The sequence below is a fragment of the Takifugu flavidus genome, chromosome 2 (genome assembly GCF_003711565.1).
Source record: "Takifugu flavidus isolate HTHZ2018 chromosome 2, ASM371156v2, whole genome shotgun sequence".
Taxonomy (NCBI): domain Eukaryota; kingdom Metazoa; phylum Chordata; class Actinopteri; order Tetraodontiformes; family Tetraodontidae; genus Takifugu; species Takifugu flavidus.
The window spans coordinates 7,759,839-7,785,648 of NC_079521.1; the positions used below are offsets into that span (position 1 = coordinate 7,759,839).

The window sequence follows — 25,810 nt, forward strand, 5'->3', positions numbered from 1 at the left end:
GCTGCTTAAACCAAAACACCAAGAAACTGCAAGGATACACCCAAGATGCGGTTGTGATGGACAGCTGCTGTAATGTTATTGAACTGTCACATTTCATGCAGAAACAAATGGTATAATATTTAGAGTGTTTGAAGTAGAGGATTGTGACTATGGTAATAGAGTAGGTCTGCTTGTCACCAAAAATACAGCACATACACTAAGACATACATAAAACTGCCTTTGTTTTACTGCTCAATGGATTTAATGCTGCATAAAGGTCAAAACCACAAACTTGGTTCAGATTTGTTTCGTTAATAAAAGTCAACCGGACCACTGCAGAGGGTTTCATAATTGGCAGCTCTGTGCAGCACTAATGTGATAGAGGCAAAGGAGAGCCATTTTGTAATTCACCTCTTAAGACTGAAGACTTCTACACTCATAATCCGATTGCCACAATTGTGACCCATGTGACATGGCAATAAAACCTTTGGTGCTTGGAAGGAAGGCTAACCGAGAGAATCCAGCATCAAAAAGAGCAGAGCACTTTCTGTAAGGGAAAGCTGTGTGAGAATAGCCTGACAGTAAATACATTTCATATCCCTCCTTAGATTGAGATGGTATCCTTTTAGATTCCCTTTATGACCCCCTTTTCATTCGGTGGGGGTGGGCACAAAACATTCCTTTGTTGTTCTGCAAGACTAATGGTCCTCAGCAATCTTCATTTTAAATTATTTTCTATTTCTAAGAATGACTAGCAATTAATTTTTAAGATAATTGCTGATAGGGCATTCAGTGAACACTATTCATGAAGGGTTTAATTACAGCCTGAGTTTATAAAGTTTCATATGATCCATAAGGATGTACTATATCACTATTGCTATTTTTAGGGACAAATAAGGTGCTGTATACTTCTCTGGTTGTATATTGTAATGTTGTGATCTGGGGGAAAGGTAGCAGATGGATTATGTAATGGATATAAATACAGGAGACTGAAGATTAAGTTTGAAAGAGCAAGTTAAACCCAGAAGCAACAACCAAATATACAAAGAGGCAACCAAAAAGTGCTGGAAACTCCAGGGGTGAGGAAAGGACGCAAAAGTGGCTGCAAGGGAAGTTAGTCAGGAGGCAACAAAACAAGAGAAAACACAGAAGATGAGCACTACAACCATCACAAGGAATAACTGGTGCTGGCACACACGTGTAGAGCTACCTGACCCTGGAGGGAAGCCACAACCTGCCTTTTAAAGTGAACTGATTGCTGATTGGCTGATTGGTGCTCCCACCTGCCCAGGTGAGTCTCATGAGAGGGAGGAGAGAACAAAAAACTTTGCACTGGATGCACAGGAAACCCAGAACAGGTTAGTCCCATACTTCCATGCAACATCACTCATTTTCTGATGAATTAGTGTTGTTGTAGATGAATCCCCCTGAACTAAAAATGATCCATTTAATCTTAAAGCAAACACTCTTTTTCTAAATGGCAACATTTAGCAGAGATCGAAAGCCCAGATGTTAGATGACATGCAAGCTACAAAGACACAGCAGAGCATGCTGGGAAAAAAGACTAGCACATCCTGTGTGTGTGAAGACCCAAGGTTTATTTTTGTCCAGGCCTGGGGTTCTGTATTTACCTCCCCAGATGTCTGCTAGTTTATCCCCTTTCCCATCTGATTTTCTCATTTTTCATCTTTCTAGCTCTTTCCCTCTGTTTTCTTTCCCTTTACATGCTTTCATTTCTAATCCAGTTTGTGTTGCTTCCTAAAGTCTGCAAGCTGTCACAGAAAGATCCTCCTGATGTTATCATGTCTACCAGCAGCAGATTTCCTGTGCGCACATGTGTATTTGTGTGTGTGTGTGTGTGTGTGTGTGTGTGTGTGTGTGTGTGTGTGTGTGTGTGTGTGTGTGTGTGTCGGGGGAACTGTCCTTGTGGACAAAAGATTCAAATCTAGGCAATAATAAACAAGAGATCTTTGTAGCACAATAATGGTTTATTGTATCAAATGTAGATTGATCACTGTCCCTCTGTGAATGTGTGTATGTGTGAGAGATCTGTGCTTTAATGTCACGTTTCAGTATTTCAAAGAGGCCTCAGTCGGCACCTGAACAAGCTTCATTAATGGACAGAACCTTAGAAAAAGAATGTTTTAGGCAGTTAAGAAAATATATTAATTTATTCATTAGTAAAAAACAAAACAAAAGAAAATGTCCCTTAACTGCCTACTGCAGTCTTAATTGTATTATTTTTTTCCACAATGCACAAAAATCTAAAGAACAGGGTGAAAACAATAACAGCAAAAGAAGTTGCTCCCAATGTGAGAGTGAAGCTGCTGCATGAGGCGACACCGTAATGCCACTGGCAACCTTTCAGTCTCCACAGCAGTCAGCCTGCATAGCATTCATTGTCCACAGAAGCAGCTCTTCAGCGCTACAGACCAAGAGAATGGGCCCCCGGAGCTATGCCTCGCTAATGATGGCGGCAAAAGGTAATTGGATCGACTTAAGTCTCCTCGGGCACAGTATTAGAAAATCTTAATCAATGTCATCAGAAGAAAGACAGGGGTGCTGAGCTTTCACAACCAATTAGATTTAGCCGTGCACCCAAGTACCATTCATTCAAAATACAGAGAAAATCGCTCAGGCAGTATTTGAAGTTTTTTTCTTCTCTCCAAACATGGAAAAGAGCACTGTGGGAAAAATGTGGTTGGAGTAAAATCTGAGGAAACTATCAAGGCACCAAACGTAGCTGGACATGTAAATATCAAAACAAAACATCAATTCCAAAACATCAATTCCAAAACATCAATTCCAGAACTGAATTCCAAACATTAACAAACACTAACTGAGGACTAATTAAATCCCAAGTAGATAACAGTGAAAGTGTCTTTCTGCTTACTGCTGAGCAATACCAGTATTCAAAATCAAATTGAATTTGTGGCAGTACCAATAAGTAGTTGCTCTGTCTGTTACACACACACACACCACACACACACACACACACACCACACACACACACACACACACACACACACACACACACAAGTGCGCGCAGACTTCGCAGTTGTTCATGTGATGACTTTATGTCTAGAGGTCATAATTGTCGAGAGGTCATAATTATGACCAACCTATAAGATGATCTTGATTATTTCCATTTCTCGTTCTTTGTGTTTCAATGGTTTTGTCGATTCTAAAAAATTATTAAACTGAATGTGAATGGATAATATATGTAATTCTGCAAAGTGTCTGAACTGTTTCTTGAGAGCGGACAAATTGATATATAAGGACCAATGCTACCCTCTAGTGGAAGAAAGGTTTATTGCAAATGAAATAAATAAATCAGGAAGCAAAACATGGTTACTGCTGAGTAAATGATCCATAACCAAGTTAAGATGACACTTCACTCCTTGTCATTGGTTTATGTTTTTTACAATTCATTAAACTACTCTCGAAAAAGTGCAAAACAGTTTCCCTCTATACCATATTTAACAGTTATATGTCTACTTCCACCCCCCCAAGCTGACCCTCTTGGACCTCAGCTTCCTGGGATCTGCCCCTCCTGTTTTCATGTCTTTCCACAAGGCTGAGCAATTGCGGTAGAAGAAAAGAGTGCGTCAGGTTTGCCTTCCTGCCTGCTGCTCACTGACTCTGCCGGCTACGAGGCCGTGCAGGAGCCAGTCAAATGACCTTATAAGGTTGGTGTCACCTCAAGTGTATTAGTCTGCCAAACCAACTAGCAGCCAAAGGTTACTCATCCTTTTTCGAGTTAACAGCTTACTAAATTTTGAAACTGTTGCGCAAATCGACCGAAGTACTGTAGTGATCAAGCTACAGTTTGCTTAGTTTTTCTTTTTCCAAGAGTGGAACAGAGCTGCGGTCCAGACAGAGCAGTGGTAAAAAAAGCTTTGAACTGCTCTAATGACAGCTTTGCTTTAGAGTTCTTTTATACTATGAGGGTGTTCTTGGAGACCTGAGGCTCAGCCTCACAGCCTTTACCTCTCAGCTCACTTTTGAACACATCGTTGACCATCTTGATGACCACATTCATTTGTTGTCAGTACTAAGTGAACAGGGACCAACATTTGGAAATGATGTGTTTCAAATCAACCTTTTAAAATGTTGACTTCTCCACTCTCCCCTCTCCTTTGCCCCCATGCATTTTAGTAATCAACACGTCTTTTGGAGTTGCCATGTTGTTGCTTGTCTAAGTGCTTTGGAAAATGAACAGAGGGCTGTCTGTGTGACCCTTGGACACAAGCTTCACTTTGTCATGACACAGACGGAAGAGGTGGTGGTGGTGTGTGTGTGTGTGTGCGCCTGTGTGTGTTGGGAGGGGGGGGGGGGTTAACCCAACTCTCTCTCTCTGTCGCTCTCTCTCTGTATGACTCATGACGACACAGCTCAGAGCTTCAGGGAGCAGAATCCTTTTCCAAACACATCCTTGAGCCCATCAGACCCTCTCTGTTAATAGAAAAAAAGGCCAGGAGGGGCGGGCTGTGGGCGGGCGGTATGATAATGCCCCTCAGAGGAAGTGAGCGCAGTGTAGTGGAATGTAGTTGCCATTAGTGGGAGTTGCACTGAGGCTGGCTAACAGGCTAGCCGGCTATGTTAAATCTGAGCACGGAGAGAGTAATGAAAACATGCCTCACTTCACAGTGGTACCGGTGAAGGATCAAGCTCCGTCCAGCTATGATAGCTTGGAGGGGATTAACTGTGTGGATTACAGGGACACTGGCCAGGACAACCCTGATCATCAGGATACTGTCAGCATTGATGGTGAGCCACTTTTATTCAACTTTTATTCAAACTTTTCTTCTTCCCAAACCCTGAAAAGTCAGTTTTTTAAAACGATGTGGTAAAACAGTCTTCTGAGTCAGATACTTTCTGTGGGAAGAGAAGATACTGCTTCCTGAGAAGGTTCTGAGCAGGGTTCTGAAGAGCTGGTTATCTGGTTACCATGGCAATTCCTCAAAGCCAGAAAACGGTTTTCCAAGGTATTTTTCGTCCAGACAACTCACGCAGACTCAAGTTTCACAGACTTTTTCCAAACAGTTGCGGAGCTGTAAAGAATCTTAATCTAGAATTCATGGACAGATGAGAGACAAAGGGGAAAATGACAAAAGCGGCGAGAGCTGTGGCACAGTGGGGGTGAGATCCTCGGAGGAGGGGAGGAGAGGTGGGTCACATCACAACAAGGAAAGGCCCTAAGTGGGTAGTTGTACAGAAGATGGAGCTCTCTTTGTACCAGGAGGGGGATTTAGATTCACAGAGATCGGTCGCTTGACAGCACAGAGGCACGTTTGTCTGTCTCAGCTCGCCTCTCTGTCATTCACAGGTCCCTTCCCAGTATTACGTGTGTGTCTGCGTGCGTGTGTGTGTGGAGGTGAGGGGGTGTCCCTGACAGTTGAAAGGAAGAATGAGAAGTGCTTCTGGGGGAGAAGTGTTAGTTCATGTTGAGGGACTGAACCAACTGTAGAAGGAGTTTTTAATGAAAGGCACACATGGGTGGGGTTCGTGGAGCACCCACGCTTTACTGAGAAAGGCTTCCTGTGGCCTCACTGGGCAAGTCTGCATGTCACACACTGCTCCACGTAGATGAGGTAATAGCTTTGAACGATGGCAGAGCTCGCAGCGACCCATGTCTGAATCACAAAAGGGAGGAATCCTTCCACACGGTGTCCAACAGTAGCTGCCTGTGTCTGCCTCCGGAATGCCGTTTACAGCGCTCTCAAGGAGAAAATTGAATTTTATAAACATAACACTCTGAGCTCATTGACAGTCCGGTGTGTCAGAAATCCTGGCGTGTTGTTTGTTCAAGAACTTTGTACTGTGTCCAATGTGGACTTGTGGACGTAGGGGTGGGAACTGTAAATATCCTGATGTAAGATTTGATGAGTTCATGGATGTTTCCCTGGGCTGTAAGCTGTCGAGATTCTCCCGCCCAGCACCGACAGCAACAGTAACAGCTGTCAAACTGAGCCGCGAAGTGATGTCAGGAGAGGCGGAGGAGGGGAACAACAAGATGTGAGGCTGCTAAACACACCAGAGTTTCTGTCAAGCTCCTCACACCTGCAGAGAAAAAGGCATTGTTACTTTAACCTGTGCAACTGTGCTTACTTGGCATCTTGACACAGTTTAAAGTTAGTTTAGGAGCCAGGACTACAATAGTGCTACAGTTTCTTAGACATTAACCAAATACTTTAGCATATACAGTACTTTTCCATGTACAGATGTGCTGGTGTGTGTGTGTGTGTGTGTGTGTGTGTGTGTGTGTGTGTGTGTGTGTGTGTGGTGTGTGTGTGTGTGTGTGTGTGTGTGTGTAATTACATGAGTGGGATTGGGTGTGTTAGGTCCTGTCAGTATAGCGTCTGTGTGGACCAACAGTGTGGTCATTGTAGGGGAGCTGCACTCTCGTGCAACACCAGAAACTCTGAAGCAACAGTCAGAGACCTCTGCCCTGAAGTGTGTCTGTGTTGATTTTATTCATAAATTATCACTTTATAGCGTCAGCATTAACCAGAGGCAGGCTTGTTTCTATCTCTTTTTTAAAAAAAAACATGAAACGTGTTTTTACACATTTCTAAATATTGTAAAACTAGTACTTGATTGTAGTTAGAACATAAAATACATTTTTTTGTTTTGTTTTTCAAGCCTCATAATGCTAATGTGTGATCAATACAGGCTGATATGAGTTTTCTTTTTTATGATCGCATTTGCGGTAATTGTCTATTATCGCCACTTGGGGGCAGAGCAGCAACCAGCTCAATCAGCGTTGACAACGGTCCATATAAGGTTGCTATGGTGAATATGATAATTAACATCACATAACACAACTTTAATCGACTCCTCAGACATTTATATCTGCTGCTTTGATTCTGGCTGACTCGTTCATTGAAGTTCAACAGGGTTGTCCTGTATTAGAGAGGTCTGCAATAAGATAGGCACTTAAATAACGGATGTACAAGCTTATCTACGAATAGTATGTTTGGAATGAACTTGCTGGTAAATAATTCAATAATATTAATGTCTAAAAGTCCTGAGAATCCACATAAGGAGGGAGTGCAGCTGTGAAAGTGAGGACTAGAAATATCCTTACGTTAGAGGTGATTTTGTGGTTGTTGTTTTTTTTGTACATGGTTTTTAGTAATCTATCTGTAGCCTCTATAGGTTTAGGTGCGACCTGTGAGTTGTGGGTTTTTTGTGAGTTCTTTAAAACACATTTAAAATGGTTTCACTGTAACAGAAAATTGGCAGGAGGAAAAACATACAATAAATGCAAATGTATCTCTTTATGGTGTATCTATGATCTGGTTCGAGTTCATTAGCCCCACATGCAGCAGCAGAGTTTTTTTGTGGCGTAATAGTCCCCCCACCCACCTTTACCCCCTGAAGGTATCAGAGTGAGCTGCTTTCCTTTTGTCCTCATCAACCCACTTCACAACTTACGCACCCTGCTCTTCGGCTCAGCAGGTTAGCATTCCTCTACTGGGCTGAGATGCAAATAAGTCGGAAACTGCCACTGAAATAAAGTGCTAGATGGGCTTCACTGTGGGGACGAGCCTTTGTTAGCAAGGTTAAAATTACTGTCACACAGTGTCACTGTTGATTATTTTCTATGTGTTCCACCTCACTAATAAATTGCCCTTGATGCAGACGTCGGACATGCTGCTGTGCCTTTTAAAATGTTGCCAGTAAAACCTTCCACCTTGTTGTTGGGTAACTGCACAGTTCAAGACATTTATTTGAAAGCACAATGGAGTTTGGGAAGTAAAATGAACTCAGATAATGAGTCAACTTGAATGGCATTGAATTGACATTGAAATCATGACAATCAAGCATTCTGAAAAATGCTGGACTGACTCGTGTACCTGATGCTTTTTGCTAATGTTAGACTTCCACTGCGCCCGTGTGACTAATGGAAACTAAGTCTCTATTGTTGTTAACGGATCTGGTCTCCTGTCCACAAAAGGTTTGGTTGGGTGAGGGTGGGAAGTATTGTGGGAAAGGGTTATGAGGACGTGGTGAGTCAAACAGATGACACCAGGCCGACTTGGATAACAAATTGCATTATGATTTTAAAACTGTTAAACTGCATCTCCTTACAGTGCCTAAAAGCTTAAAGACAGTCATTAATATGCACATGGGGTATATTCTCATTCACTGTCGCTCTCACACACTCACACAAATGATTGTTCTGACATTGTTGCCAACTTTTAGTACAGAGTAAAATGGGCTAAGCTCTCCGACTTATCTGCCTCTCCGTGTTCAGTCTCAAATGTTTATTAAAGAGGAGCTAAGAGGCTTTTTCATAAGAACCTAATTGCAGCGCTCTTGTTGTTCACGCTTAATCAGCTTTAAAGACGCTGTGTATTTCTGACTTTCTCTCCGGATTTCTTAAAATAACCTCTTTTTTTGGCAAAGACCTCTTTGGTGCTGAAGGATCACGTCCATATGGAATTTTCCTGACTTTTTGTTTAGCTGACTGTTTTTTTTATTTTAATAAACTTTCTTAAGGCCAAAAACTAATGAGACAGAGAAAAACACGGGCTTACTTTTCTCACTGGTACAAGTGCAGGTAAAATGAAATGCTTCTGTGGACACAGTTGGACATGATTATGGATGAAAGGTGTTTTTAGAAATGGTGTAATACACTAACATTTAAAAAACAATAAGTAAATATGCAGTCCATCTGGAGACCATCCCAGGTGCTTTCGGTCAAGAGGAACAGTTGCCAGCTCATCACAGGACTCTATCTGACCATTTGGGGCTTCAGTACCTTGCTCAAGGGTACCTCAGCAGTGCCTTGAACGTGTCCTGGCACATGTTCCTTTCTATCTAGGGCTTGCAGACCAAAGTTGCAGCATCCTTTACAATTAGAACGCGTTATGCTGTGCATACCGCTGCCTGAGGACTTTCTGTCCAATCCCCACCCAAAGTTCAGCTGCGCTATGCATCTCACGTCTGCCGGCTGAGGCCAGAATCGACACGTTTCAACATGTTGTGGAATCTCTGAGCTGCTCTGTGCGCCCAGCACGGCTCCTTTCTGTGTTCTCATAATAAGCTTAATGAGTTTAAATCTTTTTAAATAGGCATTTAATATCAGGTTATTAGAAACCCCTCCTTTCTGCTGGGACACAGTGCCAAAAGGACATTTTTGGACAGAAGCAGAAGCTAACTTTATCAGAAATTCAGTGGTTCTTTTGGTCAAATCAATGTCATAGAATCTCTGCTCTCATGCTTATCTTACAGATGTTTTATCTCCTGCCAATGACAGCAGGGTGACACTAGAGGGCACTGTTGGCAACTTTTCTCATGTTGCTCCAGCGGCGCAAAGTCTGCAGTTTGCCCTCATACCAATAACCCTTCCCTGTTTCCTTTTTCCTTTTAGAAAATGATTGAACACAATAGTTGGAAACAAGTCCCTCCTCAACAGAGTGGAAATATTTTACTTAACATAACTGATGTTTGTACATGGGTGCAGAACCCCCATGCCTGCAAAATAAGCTCAAACAACGGTTTTAGGTATCAGGGTAGGCCTGACCCTCAATAATCAATGTAATGTAAATGTAACCATGTTACATTGTGTAAAAACAGCCCTGAATACTATTGGTAATGAGCAGCAATGACAGGAGGAATCATTTTGCCTCAAAACGCTGGCATGTGCACATTATCTGTTTTGTGCGTCTCTCATCCTAGTTTAACACCCTCCGTGGAGGCGCAAGGTTAATGTGCATTGAGATTAAGAGTCATTTATTGTGTCCATGTATCCTCAAAGTTTACAGGTAATTTACGGATGTTCTTAAAGGTTACAAAGGATGAAACATGTTGATGCTTAAAGGACGTTCATTGGCAGTAAAAGCTCACAATTCACAATGGCCCCGTTTCATAACAAAGGACGGTGCCCTGTACGGCTTTTAAAAAGTGTGTTTATCCTGTCAGCTCTTATGTTCATTTCCAGTAAAGTCCTGATCATCAGTCTAAGTCTTGACCGTATTCTGCATGGGTCCGCTACAGCGAACGCCCCTAAAAGTTATTATTCTCCACTCCTCCTCCCTGTGTTTTTGCCCATGCCCCTCAATGAGCAGTCTGCCAGCGTGAGTGGGTGTCCCAGATAGTAATCGACAATTCCCCCAGCTAGAACACAGGCTGCTGTATCGTGGTGCGTGCACTGCACACAACAACACTATGCTCACACACAGTCCAAGCAGCAGCAGTGGGACGCAGAACGCAGGTGAGTGAGCACCACAGATCAAGTCCAATCAGCTTAATCTAAGTGGAGTTGAGGAATATTTTTCATGCCCACATGTCGGGATGGCAGAACGTGTTTGGGTGGCTGGAAAAGAATGAGCTTTGGTTGGATGGAACTGTGATTGTTAGGTAATAAGGTCTGTGTGTGTGTGTGTGTGTGTGTGTGTGTGTCTCAAGGCTGTGAAGTACCCTTTGCGTTCTATAATTGCCTCAGGCACCATGCTCATCTCTGCTTAATTCTTTTCTTCAAAAAAAAAAGAAGTTAATGAGAGGAAAATCTAATTATGTGCTTGTTTATCACCTGGACACTGATTTGTCCATGTGCGCTGGCCTTTTACTAACAGCATAAATTGTGTTTCTATAGATTACTGCTACCTGTGGACTTTTAGGTTGCTAATTCTAATTAAAAAGTGATTGAATATTGGAAAAAAAAAAACGAATGATCTGGCAGCTGAACCTCGAGTGAGCTGTTGTTTGTTTATAAGAGATTTGATCACAAGTTTCCAGTTTATTCATTTTATATTGTTTTTTTTCTGCCCTTCTGCCAGTCATTTGCATGGTTAATTGCAATCTTTGACAGTGTTGTATCAGGTTCCATAAATGGGAGTCGCAAATGTCACATTCTTTTTTCAAGTAGATTATTTTGTATATTTATAAGCTTGTCCTATATTTGTTTCTACCTTTTTGTCACTGTGCAACACTGCTTTGATGAGACTCTTTGCTGGCTTTCACAGACCATGGGAATCATACCGAAGACAGCCCATTCCTCAGCGGCGCTGACCCTGGAGGCAAGAAGAATGAGTTTTATGACAGGAACCTTGCTCTGTTTGAGGTTTGTTGGGGTGTTTGCCTTCCTAATATTTCCCAGTTGACAGGCGATGGAACCAAATCGTTTGCTGACTCAAGTCCTCGTCTCTCCTCCAGGAGGAGATGGACATCCGGCCCAAGGTTTCCTCTCTGCTCAGCCGTTTGGTCACCTACACCAATATCACACAGGGAGTGAAGGAGCATGAGGAGGAGGAGAGCGCTCAGGCCTCATGCAAGAAGGCACCCAAGGTCAGTATGTCCTGTGCCTCATTTTTCTTTTAAATTCCCTCCTCGCTATTACAATTCAAGTTTAATATTAGGACTCGCTGATTGATTGATAGCCTCTGTGTTCTCTGCAGCCTAGCTGAGGCTGTGTGCAGCAGAATACATGCAGAGCGCTGATAACACGATCGAATGACCTTTTAAAAAGTACACCAATCAATGCCAATGATCAATACACTTGTTTCCTGAAATGTCATGGTCACTATTGGTCACACATGGTCCTTCTCACCCCCCACCCCACCCCTTCCTCTCTCGCTTTTGTCCTCCCACAGTCTCCCAACATGGGCACACTGATGGGGGTCTACCTGCCATGTCTCCAGAACATTTTTGGTGTCATCCTTTTCCTTCGACTGACATGGATTGTCGGGATGGCCGGCATCATGCAGTCCCTCCTGATCGTCCTCATGTGCTGCTCTTGCGTTAGTACACACACACACACACACACACACACACACACACACACACACATACATACAGATAGAGAGAGATTGTACAAAGTAGGAGAGCTTAAATTTGCATTGCAATGTGGATCCAGCGGTATGTAAACAACCACAATTAAACTAGAATCTGAAAATGTAGCATATGTTTATACCTGCTGTTTGAGTGTCTATGCCATAGCTGTTTACATTTAAAATAAAAGACATGGAGACTGACAACTTCTGCCGCAGATACATATAGAAACACTGATAATTCCACAGCCTCAAATCCAGCAGCGACGACTGTCACCTTAAATAGCCAATTGTGGAAGTGGTGCACAGGAGCTGCCCTGATGTCATAATAAATTAAGGTTTTTATTTTTCTTTGCAGACGATGCTCACGGCCATATCCATGAGTGCCATCGCTACCAATGGTGTTGTCCCAGGTAAAAAGTTTGATAATGAAAAGTCCTGCTGCAGATTTACCACAGCAGATGGCATTAGGTGGCATATTTTCTTACTAGAAGTGCATAAATTTCTCAGTTTGCTGATTCTTTTAGTATTCAAAGTAAAACTTACAGTGTCTTCCACTTGGTGGCAGCAGCAGTTCACAGTTTGATCAACACCATGCAGCTCAGCTAATGGACTTTTGCCTACTTGTGTAGCACTGATTGTTTTATTTATCTGTTTGTTTCTTGATGTTGTTCTTTTGTAGCTGGAGGTTCATATTTCATGATCTCACGTTCTCTGGGTCCCGAGTTTGGAGGAGCTGTAGGGCTCTGCTTTTATTTGGGCACCACATTTGCTTCTGCCATGTACATCCTGGGGGCTATTGAAATCTTCTTGGTCAGTTTGCTCAAAGAAAACTGATTTGATTGTAGATCAAATTTTTATGTCTAAAATATAGCTTTCCTCATTCCATTACAAATGTAAAGTATTTGATTTATTTTCCTTCAGAAATATTTGGTGCCCCAGGCTGCCATATTTCACGCCACAGACCCACACGGGACTGACAGTGCCATGCTGAACAACATGCGAGTCTACGGTTCCATCTGCCTCAGTCTGATGGCTGTGGTGGTTTTTGTAGGAGTGAAGTATGTCAACAAGCTGGCCTCTCTTTTCCTCACCTGTGTCATTATATCTATCGTCTCCATCTATGCTGGAGCATTCAAATCTTTGACTCATCCGCCGGAATTCCCGTAAGTTCCGAGAGCCAGATCCTAAAGGGAGCATCTGTCTTTAAATAAATGAATTCTTCAGACTTTAGTTGAATGTGGATTTTAAAGGAAAACTTGCTTTTTCTCCCTTCTTTGCAGGATCTGCATGTTAGGAAACAGGACTTTGGTGAGAGATCGTTTTGACGTGTGCTCGAAGACTGTGGTGACGGGAAACCTCACGGTGCCCAGTCAGCTGTGGGAAAGGTTCTGTGTGCCTGGAAACATGAGCGTGTGTGACGAGTACTTCCTCCAGAACAATCTGTCAGAGATACAGGGCATCCCTGGGCTGGGAAGTGGAGCTATTAGAGGTGAAAAAATAAAGTCATATTAGCTGAATATATCATGACCAGCAGTGATGCTTTAATACTCTTCTCTGTTAGAAAACCTGTGGGGGAACTACCTACAGAAAGGGGAGATCTTAGAAAAACCATCGCTGCAGTCAGTAAATGGCCACGGTGCCACTGAAAACTTTGGCATGTATGTGTCAGCGGACATTGCTACATCATTCACTGTCCTCGTGGGGATCTTCTTCCCATCTGCTACGGGTAGGTTCATGAAAATATGCAAGCTGTCTTGTTTTACCCACCGAAAGGTTTAAACAGTCTGTCAAAGTCATTTTTAAAAATGCGCTGTCTCTTTTTTCACAGGTATCATGGCAGGATCCAACAGATCAGGTGATCTCCGTGACGCTCAAAAGGCAATCCCAGTGGGAACTATCTTAGCTATTACTACCACCTCGCTTGTTTGTATCCTTATTTTGGATCACAACATGTCATTTTATTAGGAAATTTAGATTTAGTTGATGGGTTTGTGTCATCTCCTTGACCTCTTGTATCCAGATTTAAGTTCTGTGGTCCTTTTTGGCTCTTGCATCGAAGGAGTAGTGCTTAGGGACAAGTAAGTTCTTTTCTTTTCTTTCTAGGAAAGTTGATTGGACTATTTTATATGAAAATTACAAAGACTGTTGAAAGTTTAATTCAGTCAGTGTTTGTCTGCAGGTTTGGGGATGCTGTTAGTAAAACCCTGGTGGTAGGAACCCTCTCCTGGCCGTCTCCATGGGTAATTGTCATTGGCTCGTTCTTCTCTACAGTCGGGGCCGGCCTACAGTCCCTCACCGGGGCCCCACGACTTCTGCAGGCTATCGCCAAAGACAACATTATCCCTTTCCTAAGGGTAGGACAGCACACACTGAAAATGATAGAAAAAAGCTCCATTTGACAAAAAATGTCACCCAAAATCAAACTATCTAACTAGATTAAAACAGCAATGAGCTTCCTTAATGTTGTTCTAGGTCTTTGGTCATGGAAAGACCAATGGAGAACCCACATGGGCATTATTGCTGACTGGGCTCATAGCTGAACTGGGCATCCTTATTGCCTCTCTGGATATGGTCGCTCCAATCCTCTCAATGTAAACAGACATTCCCAAGATGCCACCTACAAAGCTGATGGCAGGAGTAAACTGGGGAAAAACCTTCTTTGTCTTTAACAGGTTCTTCCTGATGTGCTATCTCTTTGTAAACTTAGCGTGCGCCGTTCAGACCCTTTTACGCACGCCCAACTGGAGACCGAGGTTTAGGTATTACCACTGGTGAGTGTCCCTTTTATGTGGTTTAGAGTGGTTTCCTTTTATTTGCTGACAAACAGTGTCAGTCTTTAATGATATTTATAACATCCCTCTCTTCCTGTTCCTTTTGTAAATAGGTTGTTTGTTTTTATATGAGCACAAATATAACCGCAGGCATGTTTCACCCATAGGGCACTGTCCTTCCTGGGCATGAGCATGTGTCTGGCTCTGATGTTCATCTCCTCTTGGTACTATGCTATCGTGGCCATGGGCATTGCAGGGATGATCTATAAGTACATTGAGTACCAGGGGTACGTTTGGAGTCTTTGATAGATAAATAACATCGAAAAATGGCACCTTCTGCTATTTTGCACTGACTTTAATTACATCGAGTTGCTTCATGGCGTATGTGAAATGACATAATAAACAAAAACAAACAACATTGCTGAACATCATTCCACATAATGGGATGTGTTTTATTCATTTAAAATGACAGTCTTGACTCTGTGTTTCACACATTAGAGCAGAGAAAGAGTGGGGAGACGGGATAAGAGGACTGTCCCTGAGTGGTGCCCGATATGCCCTCTTAAGACTGGAGGTTGGACCCCCCCACACCAAAAATTGGAGGTACGGCTACACACAGAAGGGGGTCGCAATGGTTCCTCTCTGAGGTTGTTGGCATATATTAGCTGCCTTCACCCCACCCAGCTCAACAGACGCAATAGATGTATAAACAGTGAGAGATACACAATCTGAACAAAAATGTTTACAGGTTTCGCATGAAATTTAGCATGAAAAGAAAAAATAATCGATGACATGATGCGTTCTGGTCAGTTGTGCCTTTGAATGAGCATTTGTTCAAGGATGCCGTTGCATGGCACACAACCCAAATTGCAGTAACAACCAGAGATGAAGCAACAAAACAACAAGGTGTCGGAGGGAGTAGACTGTGACAGCCAGGTGTTAAATCATCCTCAGAGGAGTGTCTGGTAGATGTGCGACCGCCACCCACCCGGAATTATATTTCAAAACAACACAAGGGCAGATTGAACCAGGGAAAACATACTCACAGCAGGTGGGGGGGTGGGGGGGTGGAGCTGTCATGCGGCATTCAAAGAAAAATAAAACATCTCCCATTTGACGCCCTTTGACTGCAGACAAATAATTTTCCATTCAGTCCCATGAATTTACTTGATCTCATTTGCAATCACTGTATTTTTTACTCCAATGTTCCATAGTACAAACCCTCAAGGTTGATGCTCCATGTGGTAAAATGTGTTTAAGAGATCTGCTGCCATTATTTGTGTTGACAGATGGTGAATAAATGTTTTTTTGCTGGCTGGGCAGTTACAGTAAATGCCTGTCACCTTTTCCATAAAAACACATCGATCCACCTTTGATTAGCTGTCAATTATTCCTAAGTGGGGTCACTAGGGGTGATGGAGGTTTCAAAGGTAGGAATACTTCCCGGGCATTCCGCCAGACCATCCCAGGGTTCTCCCAAAAATTTGGATATCAAATTAACGTTAATTCCATTTATTCTTGTAACATGAAAATGTCCAAGAACTCTTCAAACATGCTGTCTCTATTTTACTATTTTTTCCCTGAATGTGAAACAGGCCTCAGTTGCTGGTGCTGTTGAAGCTGGATGAAGACCTCCACGTCAAATATCCCCGACTACTCACTTTTGTCTCCCAGCTGAAGGCAGGCAAGGGTCTGACCATCGTGGGCTCTGTCGTTCAGGGCAACTTCCTGGAAAGCTATGGCGAAATGCAAGCGGCGGAACAGGTGAGCACCATCGAATAATGCCCGTTGTGCACGCATTGCTGTGTTTTGTGGCATTTCTGCGTTTCCAGCTGGTGCAACTGTTATAAATGAGGTCCCATTTGTGCATTGTGAAATGTAATTATTTGCCATATTTCTTCCCCCGCTGCCTTTTTAACATATTTGTCACGTTAATCAAAGGACATGGCTGTAATCAGCTCGCTGTTGTTATCTCTACAATGTGTTTCCAATGAGCCGATTCAGCAAGAAATAATAGCCTGGTGTCGGAACATTTATTATAATGTGATGTGAATGAAAGCAACAGAAGTCAAGTGTCTAGCCGTCTATGCAAACAAATGAGTATTCCTACATAATTTCTACTGTTATTACACAAGAAAGTTGTATTCAGTTCAATTGTTGTTGAGTACACAACTCAACTTCTTACTTGGTCGTTAACATTTAGACTTAAAGAGAAGCCCCTGAATCTGCAGGGTTTGTGCTGCAGCATCACATCACCATTGATTTAATAAAGAATCCTGGCGTAATCCAAGATGCTTCTTCAATTCTATATTAACTGGTGGGAATCCCAGAGTTAGACGCTGTGCTTATTCACTGACTTCTGTCTTGGTGGTAATTTGTAGTATTAAAGGCTGGATCCTCCTGGGAATTATGTGTAATAAATGACATTCAATACATCAACACTGTATATAACTCTTAGACTCCCACTGAAGAAGCCTCTTAGATAAGAGGTAAATCATCTTTGAAAAGCTAAAAAAAAAAGTCCAGTAAAACTGTCTTAAGCCAAAATTCTCTTTGACCTGGATCTGTTGGAGTTTGGTGGGGATCCTGGCCTGCCTCTTTTGACTTTCTTTAGCTGTTCTTGAAGTAAATGATTTATTCTCTAGACAGCATCATTTTCTAAGAGCCTCGAATAGAGTCAATGAGGGGGGAAAAAGGGAAAAGAGCATGTTCCAGATTACCACTTTTATGGTTATAATGAGTTTGCTCTCCAAGTCGTTGATTTTTATTGATTTATTTATTTGCCCCCTTCTCATATTGTAGGCAATTAAAAACATGATGGAGATTGAGAGAGTTAAAGGTTTCTGTCAGGTTGTGGTGGCATCTAAAGTGCGGGAGGGCGTCATCCATTTGATCCAGTCCTGCGGTCTGGGGGGAATGAAGCACAACACAGTGGTGATGGGCTGGCCGTATGGTTGGAGACAGAGTGAAGACCCTCGGGCTTGGAAGACTTTCATTAGTAAGCCTCTCACTGTTATACCTACAAGGTTGTGCAATAATGCAATTTGTTTTACAGGCAAACTCTGTAGTTTATTTTTGAACCCTCATTTAGATGGAATTTATTTACTGAGGTAATTACCACATAATTATCTGTAATACCATTGTCACACAGGCACAGTCCGCTGCACCACAGCTGCCCATCTTGCCTTGATGGTACCCAAAAATGTGTCTCTCTACCCGAGCAACCACGAACGCTTCACAGAAGGCAACATTGACGTGTGGTGGATTGTCCACGATGGCGGGATGCTAATGCTGCTGCCTTTCCTCCTCAAACAGCATAAAGTAAGATGATAGACTTCTTTACTATAAACTTCAGAATTTCTAAACAATAATAGAGTTTGTTCCTTGCAAGAATGTTAGTTCTTTTCCAACTTTAAGCTATACTGACTGACAGGTGTGGAGGAAATGCAGGATGCGCATCTTCACTGTTGCCCAGATGGATGACAATAGCATCCAGATGAAGAGAGATCTGGCCACTTTCCTTTATCAGCTGAGAATAGAGGCTGAGGTCGAGGTGGTGGAGATGGTAAGAATCAATATTAACACTAATGCAATTCCAGCAAAGGTTGAAATATATAAATGTCTCGTTATATTAGAAACGGCTGTGAGCCCTGAAAAGTTCAGCTGAAACCAGCATTATATTGTTTGTTGTCCGAGTATGAATTAACATGTTGGGTATTATTGTGTGCTAGCATGACAGCGATATTTCGGCATACTGCTATGAGCGAACGTTGATGATGGAGCAGAGGTCACAGATGCTGAGGCAGATGAGGCTCTCCAGTGCAGAAAGACAAAGAGAGGTAGGATTTCATTTTTTTTTCTTTTTTAAAGCGAGTCAGCGCACATGTGGCTTTGTTTCCAAATCTCACTTTCTCACAATTGACAATTTCAATTTTCGTTACGCTGCGCTCACTCGCAGGCCCAGCTGGTTAAGGACAGACACTCTTTGGTTCGCATGGGAAGTCTATACTCAGACGAGGAAGAAGACGTGGTTGAGCTCCCATCAGAGAAGGTGCAGATGACGTGGACGAGAGAGAAGGTTGAGGCAGAGAAGAGGAACAAGTGCAGCGTTCCTGAAAACTTCAGAGAGCTAATGAGCCTCAAACCGTCAGTAGCATCCAGTTATCTTCTGCCAGTAAAAAGGGATCAGCAAGGTTCCTCATCAGCACAAACCCATATTGCTCTGTGTTTCTACTTCTTGTTGCTCTCCAGGGATCAGTCTAATGTGAGGCGGATGCATACGGCTGTGAAGCTGAACGAGGTAATAGTCAACAGATCCCACGATGCTCGATTAGTGCTGCTCAACATGCCAGGACCGCCACGAAACACAGACGGAGATGAGAACTGTATCCTTAGCCAACATAATCAGAAAATGCAAGGTCTCCTTTCAATTTTTTAGAGTTTCTTTGATGCAAAAACAGAAGCTGTTTAGGGGGTTTTACTCCTTTAACCTGCACTTCAGATATGGAGTTTCTGGAAGTGTTGACTGAAGGCCTGGAGAGAGTGCTTCTGGTCCGAGGTGGAGGTCGAGAGGTTATTACCATCTACTCGTGATCAAATATTAACCAGTGGTCGCGAGGAACTTCTCCCAAACACAATAGTTTTTTCTGTAAAGAATGGACTTTTGAATGCAAAAGAGGTTAATTATATTCTTGTAGAATATTGCAACACATTAGTGTAAATGTATCTGCTTGATTATTAGTATTATTATTATTATATGTGCTTGGATGGATTGTGTGGCAGATGCTCCACATGTCCATCTACGACCATTAACCTTTGGGTTGCAGCTGCATGATGCTGAGCTAAAGGATGACTGAACGGGTCGACAACGTGTGGGAGCTGTTTTAAGAATATATCAGATGTTTTAATTAATTTGGAAGGTATGTCTCTATTTATTTATTTATTGTGCCACCACTCAACGGCTGAAGTAATAAAGGAAAAGTCCCAGGTCATGAATAAGGAAGTTGTAATGTTCTCCTGTTGCTGATGGAAAAAGTGCCAGAAAGACTTTCAAATGTTCTTACTTTCTATTGCTACTGTGTTTACAGGTGTTAAGTAAGACTTCCTGCAGTATACAGTACGCTTGTTTTATAAACTGTCAGAGTCCTTGACTGGACAAAGATTTCTATGATTTCCTCATAGACCCACTCAAATTTAATGATCATAACCTGGACCTTCCTGATTGTTGATATTTACAGGAAGAAACACATTTAAGCAATCTGCTGGGTCCTCATTCACATTGATGCTCTCAACACAGCTTAAATTGGAATTTTATAAATACAAATATTGCTCAAAAACACATATATGAGATGTCATCTCACTTTAAAATCAACTTTGTATTTCACTGCAATAAAAAGAACAATTTTGGAACAAATCTGTTGCAGGCATTTTCTGTGTATACATAATTCTTATTGTGCAGCAGCAAAGCAAGAATTTCAGTCTTGCAGTTTTCTGCTGTGCATCACAGTTTACAGTCAGCAGACAAATTAGGTGTTGCGGACAGGAAGTCATTCCACTCCCGTCTGTGAGCATAATGTAGGCCTTTAACAACACCTTAACATAATTTTATAGAATCAGATGCAGTGTTTGGATTGGATTTACATATTGTGTTGATTTGTGCCCGTAATAGGCCATTTTTGACCTCACCTCCTACTTTCTATTCAAGATTAAACAGGAAAAGTTCACAAACAACAATGAAAAATACAGCCATCTGCCAAATTAGGCTGCACCCTGAACGCATTGTGGACAAAAGTAATTAATTTCACCTTATCTGACTGACTGGTAATGACATTTGAATCGTTACAAAAACCTCATTAACCTTTTTATTTACATTATAAAGCACCTTACCTGACAAAGAATTTGAAGACATAGTCATTAACCTGTGAATATGCTGGAGAGCAGCAGGACTATGGCTAAAAAGAACAGATTCTTCTGCTCATTGCTGTTGGAAAAGACAGTTGGGGAAATGGCAGACTGTCTCAGCTTCGGTCTGAGGTCCAGCCTGCAGGGATTCTGCACCTCCTCTGAGGAGATCTGCACCTCACTGGGTTTGTTTGAACGTAACTGATCACGCACCTGAAACACAACATGTGAGACAAAGGAAATGGATAAATGAAAAAAAACCTCTGTCAAGAATAGGCAGATGGTTTTTCATGTCTCCTTTTCCTTTGTCTCCACCTCTGGTGATAATTACGCAATTTCAAAAGAGCCAAAAGGCAGCAAATACTTTTGTTTTCAGGTAAAATATTACAGCGCTCTATTTACTGCACACACATGGAAATATTTCTACTGCTATTCATCATTAATATGTCTTCTTTTACCCTCTCCACCTCCTCAAACACTCGCAGGAAATTCCTCCGAAGGACTCCAGCCAACTCATTCTCAGTCCAGTTCCTCTGCAGGAGCTCATGGATTAGGTGGGGGTACTTTGACACGTCCTCTAAGCCCTGAGGGAATCTAACCAGGAAATGCACAATGTAATCCACAGATATTTAACGAGCAAAACAAAAGAAAGTGTTTTTGTCTTGCTTCATGACTTGTGTATTTTCCTATACTGTACGTAGTTGCCTTGTTAGTGTCTATGTGAAAGCCCACCTACGAAGGCCCATTTAAAATATCTAGATCCTGTTTGCAGCTCTCTCCCGGTGCCTCTTCTGGGAGTACGACTGTATCAAATTTGATTGTTGATACAATGACGGTTTATCAAAACACAACTGAAATGGTTTAAAACCAAGCTATACGTGGCTTCATCTGCAAAGCAACAGAGGTTATCAGATATTATTAGATACATAAATTCCATTGCATTATCTCATTATTTTGTCAAAGTGCACCACAGCCCTTTTTGGCAAGCTTCTATTTTTAACCTGTAAACTTTCACAATTGCATAAGTCAGATTTTTCTTACCTCTGAACACCTTCATAGTCACCTCCGATTCCTATTGATTCGGCTCCAATTACCTCCCTAATGTGATCAAAATGGTCTGAAAGGGTAAACAATTCAACTGAGATGGAAAAATACTGACTATATTGAATCAGCTCACACTGATGTTTACCTGCCACATGTGAAATGTTGGCTTCATCCCTGCAGGTAATGAAATTGCTGTGGAGGTTCACCATGATTAGCCCTCTGCTCTTTTTCTGAAGCACAAAATACATATTTTGAGCTTAAGTAATGCACACAGTACAAACACAAAAAGGAACATAAGCTGCACAAAATAAAAGATTGCAGACATTGAGATGCCAAGCATGAACAATGCAGACTCTTGGTTTTACATATAATTTAAATGAATGCATTTTCAAACATGTAAAAAGATAACATTAAAAATAAAGCAACTATCGACAAATCTTAACATATCCACTTGATGGAGTAAAAGCAGTAGTAGTAGTAGTATTTTAACTTTTCATACATTTATAAGTTTGAAGTATAAATAATCTTCACAATTCTTAACTCAGACTGAGTGTTTTGACAGTTGTGGTGGGTCATCAGGTTTACACGAATCACCCCATGACCCTGCAGCAATCACATGCTTGTGCTACAGCACACACACGCACACACACACACACAATGAAGACCACATCTGCTAAAGTGCCAGATGGGGCCAAGTGAGTTGGGCTGAGGTCACAAAAGTCAAACACCCAGCCACGACAACAGCAGTTTATGTTAAATGTCGTTAACACCTGCCGGGCTGTAATTAGCTGAACTTGGCCGACGTGAATTGAAAAACCACCTCATCCACTTTCATAGGCAATGATGCCGCAAACATTTACGATATGTTTCAGGACAAGCCCTGGCACGATTGCTGAGCAGAAACAGTTTAACAACAAAAGCAGGGAACGGACTCGAAGGTTTCAGAGACTCGGCAAATGTGCTTTATTTTCGGGAATGTGGAGAAATGACATGATGCCAAGACTAAATTGTTGTTATTAATTGTATAAGATGCAAAGGATGCTTGTTGTTGTAGTTATAAATCTAATGCCTAGCCAAATTCCTGGGTAACTTCCTCTTCTCGTTATCTCCACAGCTCTCCCTGACTATTCCACCACTTAATCACTCGCTGGGTTTTGTTTTCCTCACCAGCTCACGCAGCAGCCAGTCTGGTACATTCCGATGGTGTTTGCAGATAAAGTAGGAAGATGAATGGCTAAAAATTACAGGAGCCTTGGAATGCTTCATCACAGTCAACGCTGTGTCCCAAGAAGCGTGGGACACATCCACAATCATTCCCAGTCTGTTCATCTCCTCCACCACTGCCTGTAAAACAGCATCACAGGAGGAAGCCATACAATTCTGCTGATAGCTGCAGCAAAATATGAGAGTATTTGTACAGGTAACAACTCAAGTGGCACTACACTCAGAAACTGTAGGAAGGACTCAGATTAAGACCAACCAGCCACCTTTTGAAGAATATGCTATAAAAGTTAAATACTTATAAATTAGTTACAATTAATCATTTATATAATATAATAAAGTACAAGTTAAATGTGATCTTATTTATAAATCTAAATTAGGAATTAGATATTTTAATATGTTTTCAAAGACAGTGGAAGATGGCAGAGATGATTAAAAACTGAACTTACCTGGCCAAAGAGTGTTAGACTGTTATTTTCTCTTTGAAAGACAGCATAAAGACGTGAAGATGATTCAGCCCTACACCAATACACACACACGCACACACGTGCTGTTCATCCAGCAAATACAAAGTATATCCAATTAGCACTTCTTAAATTTCACAGAGCAACCTTCATTTACCAGGGAGTGTTGCAGTTGTGCGTTAGGGTCATGGAACGGACCCCGAGCAAGTAAAACATCCTCAGGGTCGGCAGGCTGCTGCCGATAGAATGTCCTCCCTCGATGCTTATTAGACAGGCTATCTTGCTCTTTATTGCAGAATTCTTCAGCCCTTCCATGACACATATAAAATTAGCCCAAAGGAATCTTTCCATTTAGGACAAGCTTTGGTACCTGCTACGGGGTTATATATCACTGCTAAAAACGCCGTTGGACCCAAATGCACAGCGGGAAGATGAGTTAGCACAATGTCTTCAGCGGTGTGCCGCTATTTTATAAAGCATTAATTTACTATATGTATAAGACTGTCTATTTTCACGCACTGTGTTGGATTTAAACAGTATTAACATCTAAATAAGAATAATACTGTAACAGGAATTAGTCCATGGCTCTTTTAAGAAATTAGCATACTTAGATCTGTCTGGTGTGTGTATCGAGAGAAGACATGCGCTCTCTTCAAAAGGTGCACGATACCTTGGACAGATGTTACCAGCTCAAAATCCTGGTACTCTGTGCACATGCGTCTCACCACATCAATCTGTTCCAAAGTCAGTTGCACAGCATCCTTCTCCTGGGCTCCACACATCACATAGACTGAAAACATCTGACAGTGGAGCAAGATGGAGCACAAGAGAACAAGGGAGACATCTTAGTACTGAAGGGGGCTGTCATTCTCCGTCTGGCTCATGTACAGAGTGTACGTGTTTGACAGAATCAGTGTGTGGTTTTCACCTCTGTGGAGCAACGAGCACTTTAGAGAATGAGAGAAAAGGGAAAAACTGATGACTATAATACCTGTGCCTGTATGTGGCCCACTCGGAGACGGCCAATATCAGTGGAAAATTTGGTAAGATTGTGGAGATCCATTTGGCTGAGCTGATTGTTGTGATATCTCCTCAGCTGCAGAGGTAGATCATTATGACTGACAAGGAGATATAGTTTGAGATGATCAGGGAGCTTTTCTACATATACTGATCACATTTAATATCTGCAGAAATAAATCATTTACCCATCGATAAGAGGATATCTGACCATCAAGTCATGCACTCGTTCCCTTTCTGGGTACGCAGAAAACAAAGTGCACAGAGTCGAGAGAATGACGATATGTCTTGTTGACATCATTAAGAAGCTTCCAGTGGGTGTTATTCTGCTGAAAGGAAACACAACATTCGATTTCAGTTGTGGTTACATAAGCATTTCACAGATTCAACAGTGGCAGCTACAAATAAATTATGACATTTTACTTATAGTGCTGCTTATATTTTGTACTGAGAATAAATTATGATTCTAAGATGTCTGACGTGTCTGAAAATGGATGGTGTTTAACACACAAATATAGAGAATTTGCCGGTTTGGTACTTAAAAGCCCACATCACAACAAACAACCTTTCCAATCAATTTACCTGACAGGACGTTTAAAATCAACACGATGAAAAGATCTTTTGCGTACTTGTCCACATGTTCACTCTCGCAGCACCGCTGTCGAAACCAGGCAGCTCCGTGACGTGATGCGTTCAAACACAACGGAAAATCTGCACTTTCCGTTTTAAGAACACTTCTGTAGACAAAGTTTGCGGATGTACAAATACAAGTTATGATCAGTACTTAGTACGAACAAATTGTTGGTTGTGTGCTACCAGGTATTTTGACCATGTCGCTTCTTTGACCAAGCAAAGTTTTATAAATATTAAAAGCTCCGTTTAGCATTCAGGCCACAGAACTTCAAAAATGGTGGCCGTGTCTTCAAGTTGAATACAAGATTTATTTATTTATTTTTAACACAAAATCTACCCTGAAATTTATATTCTAGTATAAAGAGGGTGTATGTAAGAACGTTCATTTCAACGTTCACCGATGACAGTAGTCCAGCCAGAATATTCTTATTTAAAAAGCAAAGGTTGCCAGTTACCTTTGAGCTTCAGCTGCGAACGTGTCCAATCGTAAACGTCAGACATTACTAAACCTCAAAGGCCTTATTATAATTACAATACAATAATAACAATAACACGACATAGTCAGGATCAAAACATTGATCTGCAGAGGAGATGACATTGAAGGATGAAGACGGCGGAATGCGAAGAAGGTTTGGAACACCGAAGTTGCTAATTTTCTCCTGAACAGGTTAGATTCACCTAAGTTCAGCTAATTGATTTTTTTTGAAAAAAGTGAGCAAGAGCATTTTAAATATCCTCTACGGTCGAATAAAACTATGCATGTTCGTTCATAGTACACTAGCGTCACTTTGGTTGAGCTCTGATCATGCATTGCTATCTTAATCCCGTTTCTCTGGCATAAAGTGATACAGTGTGGGAACAGTTCCAAAGTGAGCACAGCCTCTGTGAAACTGAGACAGTACTTTGTTCATTCGTAGACTTTGATGGATCCAGAAACTTAACTGGCAACCCGTACTCTGGGTGGAGGCGGAGGGATACCACGCTCCAGTGTTTTGAT

At 41.8% G+C, this 25,810-nt stretch overlaps 2 protein-coding genes across 7 annotated transcripts; one reads left to right on the forward strand and one right to left on the reverse strand.

Annotated features, from left to right (window-relative positions):
* Positions 1-4,456: 4,456 nt before the first annotated feature.
* On the forward strand, positions 4,457-19,946 carry slc12a4 (solute carrier family 12 member 4). 2 transcript variants are annotated; one of them, XM_057019113.1, is made up of 24 exons: positions 4,457-4,749; positions 10,956-11,053; positions 11,146-11,277; positions 11,583-11,729; positions 12,118-12,172; positions 12,442-12,572; positions 12,684-12,925; positions 13,043-13,251; positions 13,324-13,488; positions 13,591-13,689; positions 13,783-13,840; positions 13,942-14,116; positions 14,235-14,353; positions 14,435-14,533; positions 14,701-14,820; positions 15,032-15,136; positions 16,129-16,297; positions 17,336-17,531; positions 17,685-17,854; positions 17,967-18,098; positions 18,265-18,372; positions 18,492-18,679; positions 18,785-18,918; positions 19,035-19,946. In XM_057019113.1, the coding sequence occupies exons 1-24, from the start codon at positions 4,614-4,616 to the stop codon at positions 19,124-19,126; spliced, it is 3,279 nt and encodes a 1,092-aa protein (XP_056875093.1). In that variant the 5' UTR covers positions 4,457-4,613; the 3' UTR covers positions 19,127-19,946. The 2 variants fall into 2 exon arrangements, with proteins under 2 accessions (XP_056875093.1, XP_056875100.1); XM_057019120.1 differs by lacking the exon at positions 4,457-4,749 and adding an exon at positions 10,071-10,204.
* dpep2 (dipeptidase 2) lies at positions 14,952-25,037 on the reverse strand. 5 transcript variants are annotated; one of them, XM_057019145.1, is made up of 12 exons: positions 24,763-25,037; positions 24,369-24,509; positions 24,155-24,281; positions 23,834-23,963; positions 23,321-23,471; positions 23,149-23,218; positions 22,646-22,822; positions 21,624-21,708; positions 21,476-21,551; positions 20,893-21,028; positions 20,420-20,647; positions 14,952-17,440 (listed from the first exon to the last, which is right to left on the reverse strand). In XM_057019145.1, the coding sequence occupies exons 2-11, from the start codon at positions 24,479-24,481 to the stop codon at positions 20,447-20,449; spliced, it is 1,266 nt and encodes a 421-aa protein (XP_056875125.1). In that variant the 5' UTR covers positions 24,482-24,509; positions 24,763-25,037; the 3' UTR covers positions 14,952-17,440; positions 20,420-20,446. The 5 variants fall into 5 exon arrangements, with proteins under 5 accessions (XP_056875125.1, XP_056875117.1, XP_056875109.1 ...); XM_057019137.1 differs by lacking the exon at positions 14,952-17,440 and having other exon boundaries at positions 20,369-20,647; positions 24,369-24,506; positions 24,763-25,036; XM_057019129.1 differs by lacking the exon at positions 14,952-17,440 and having other exon boundaries at positions 20,369-20,647; positions 24,763-25,035.
* Positions 25,038-25,810: the final 773 nt, after the last annotated feature.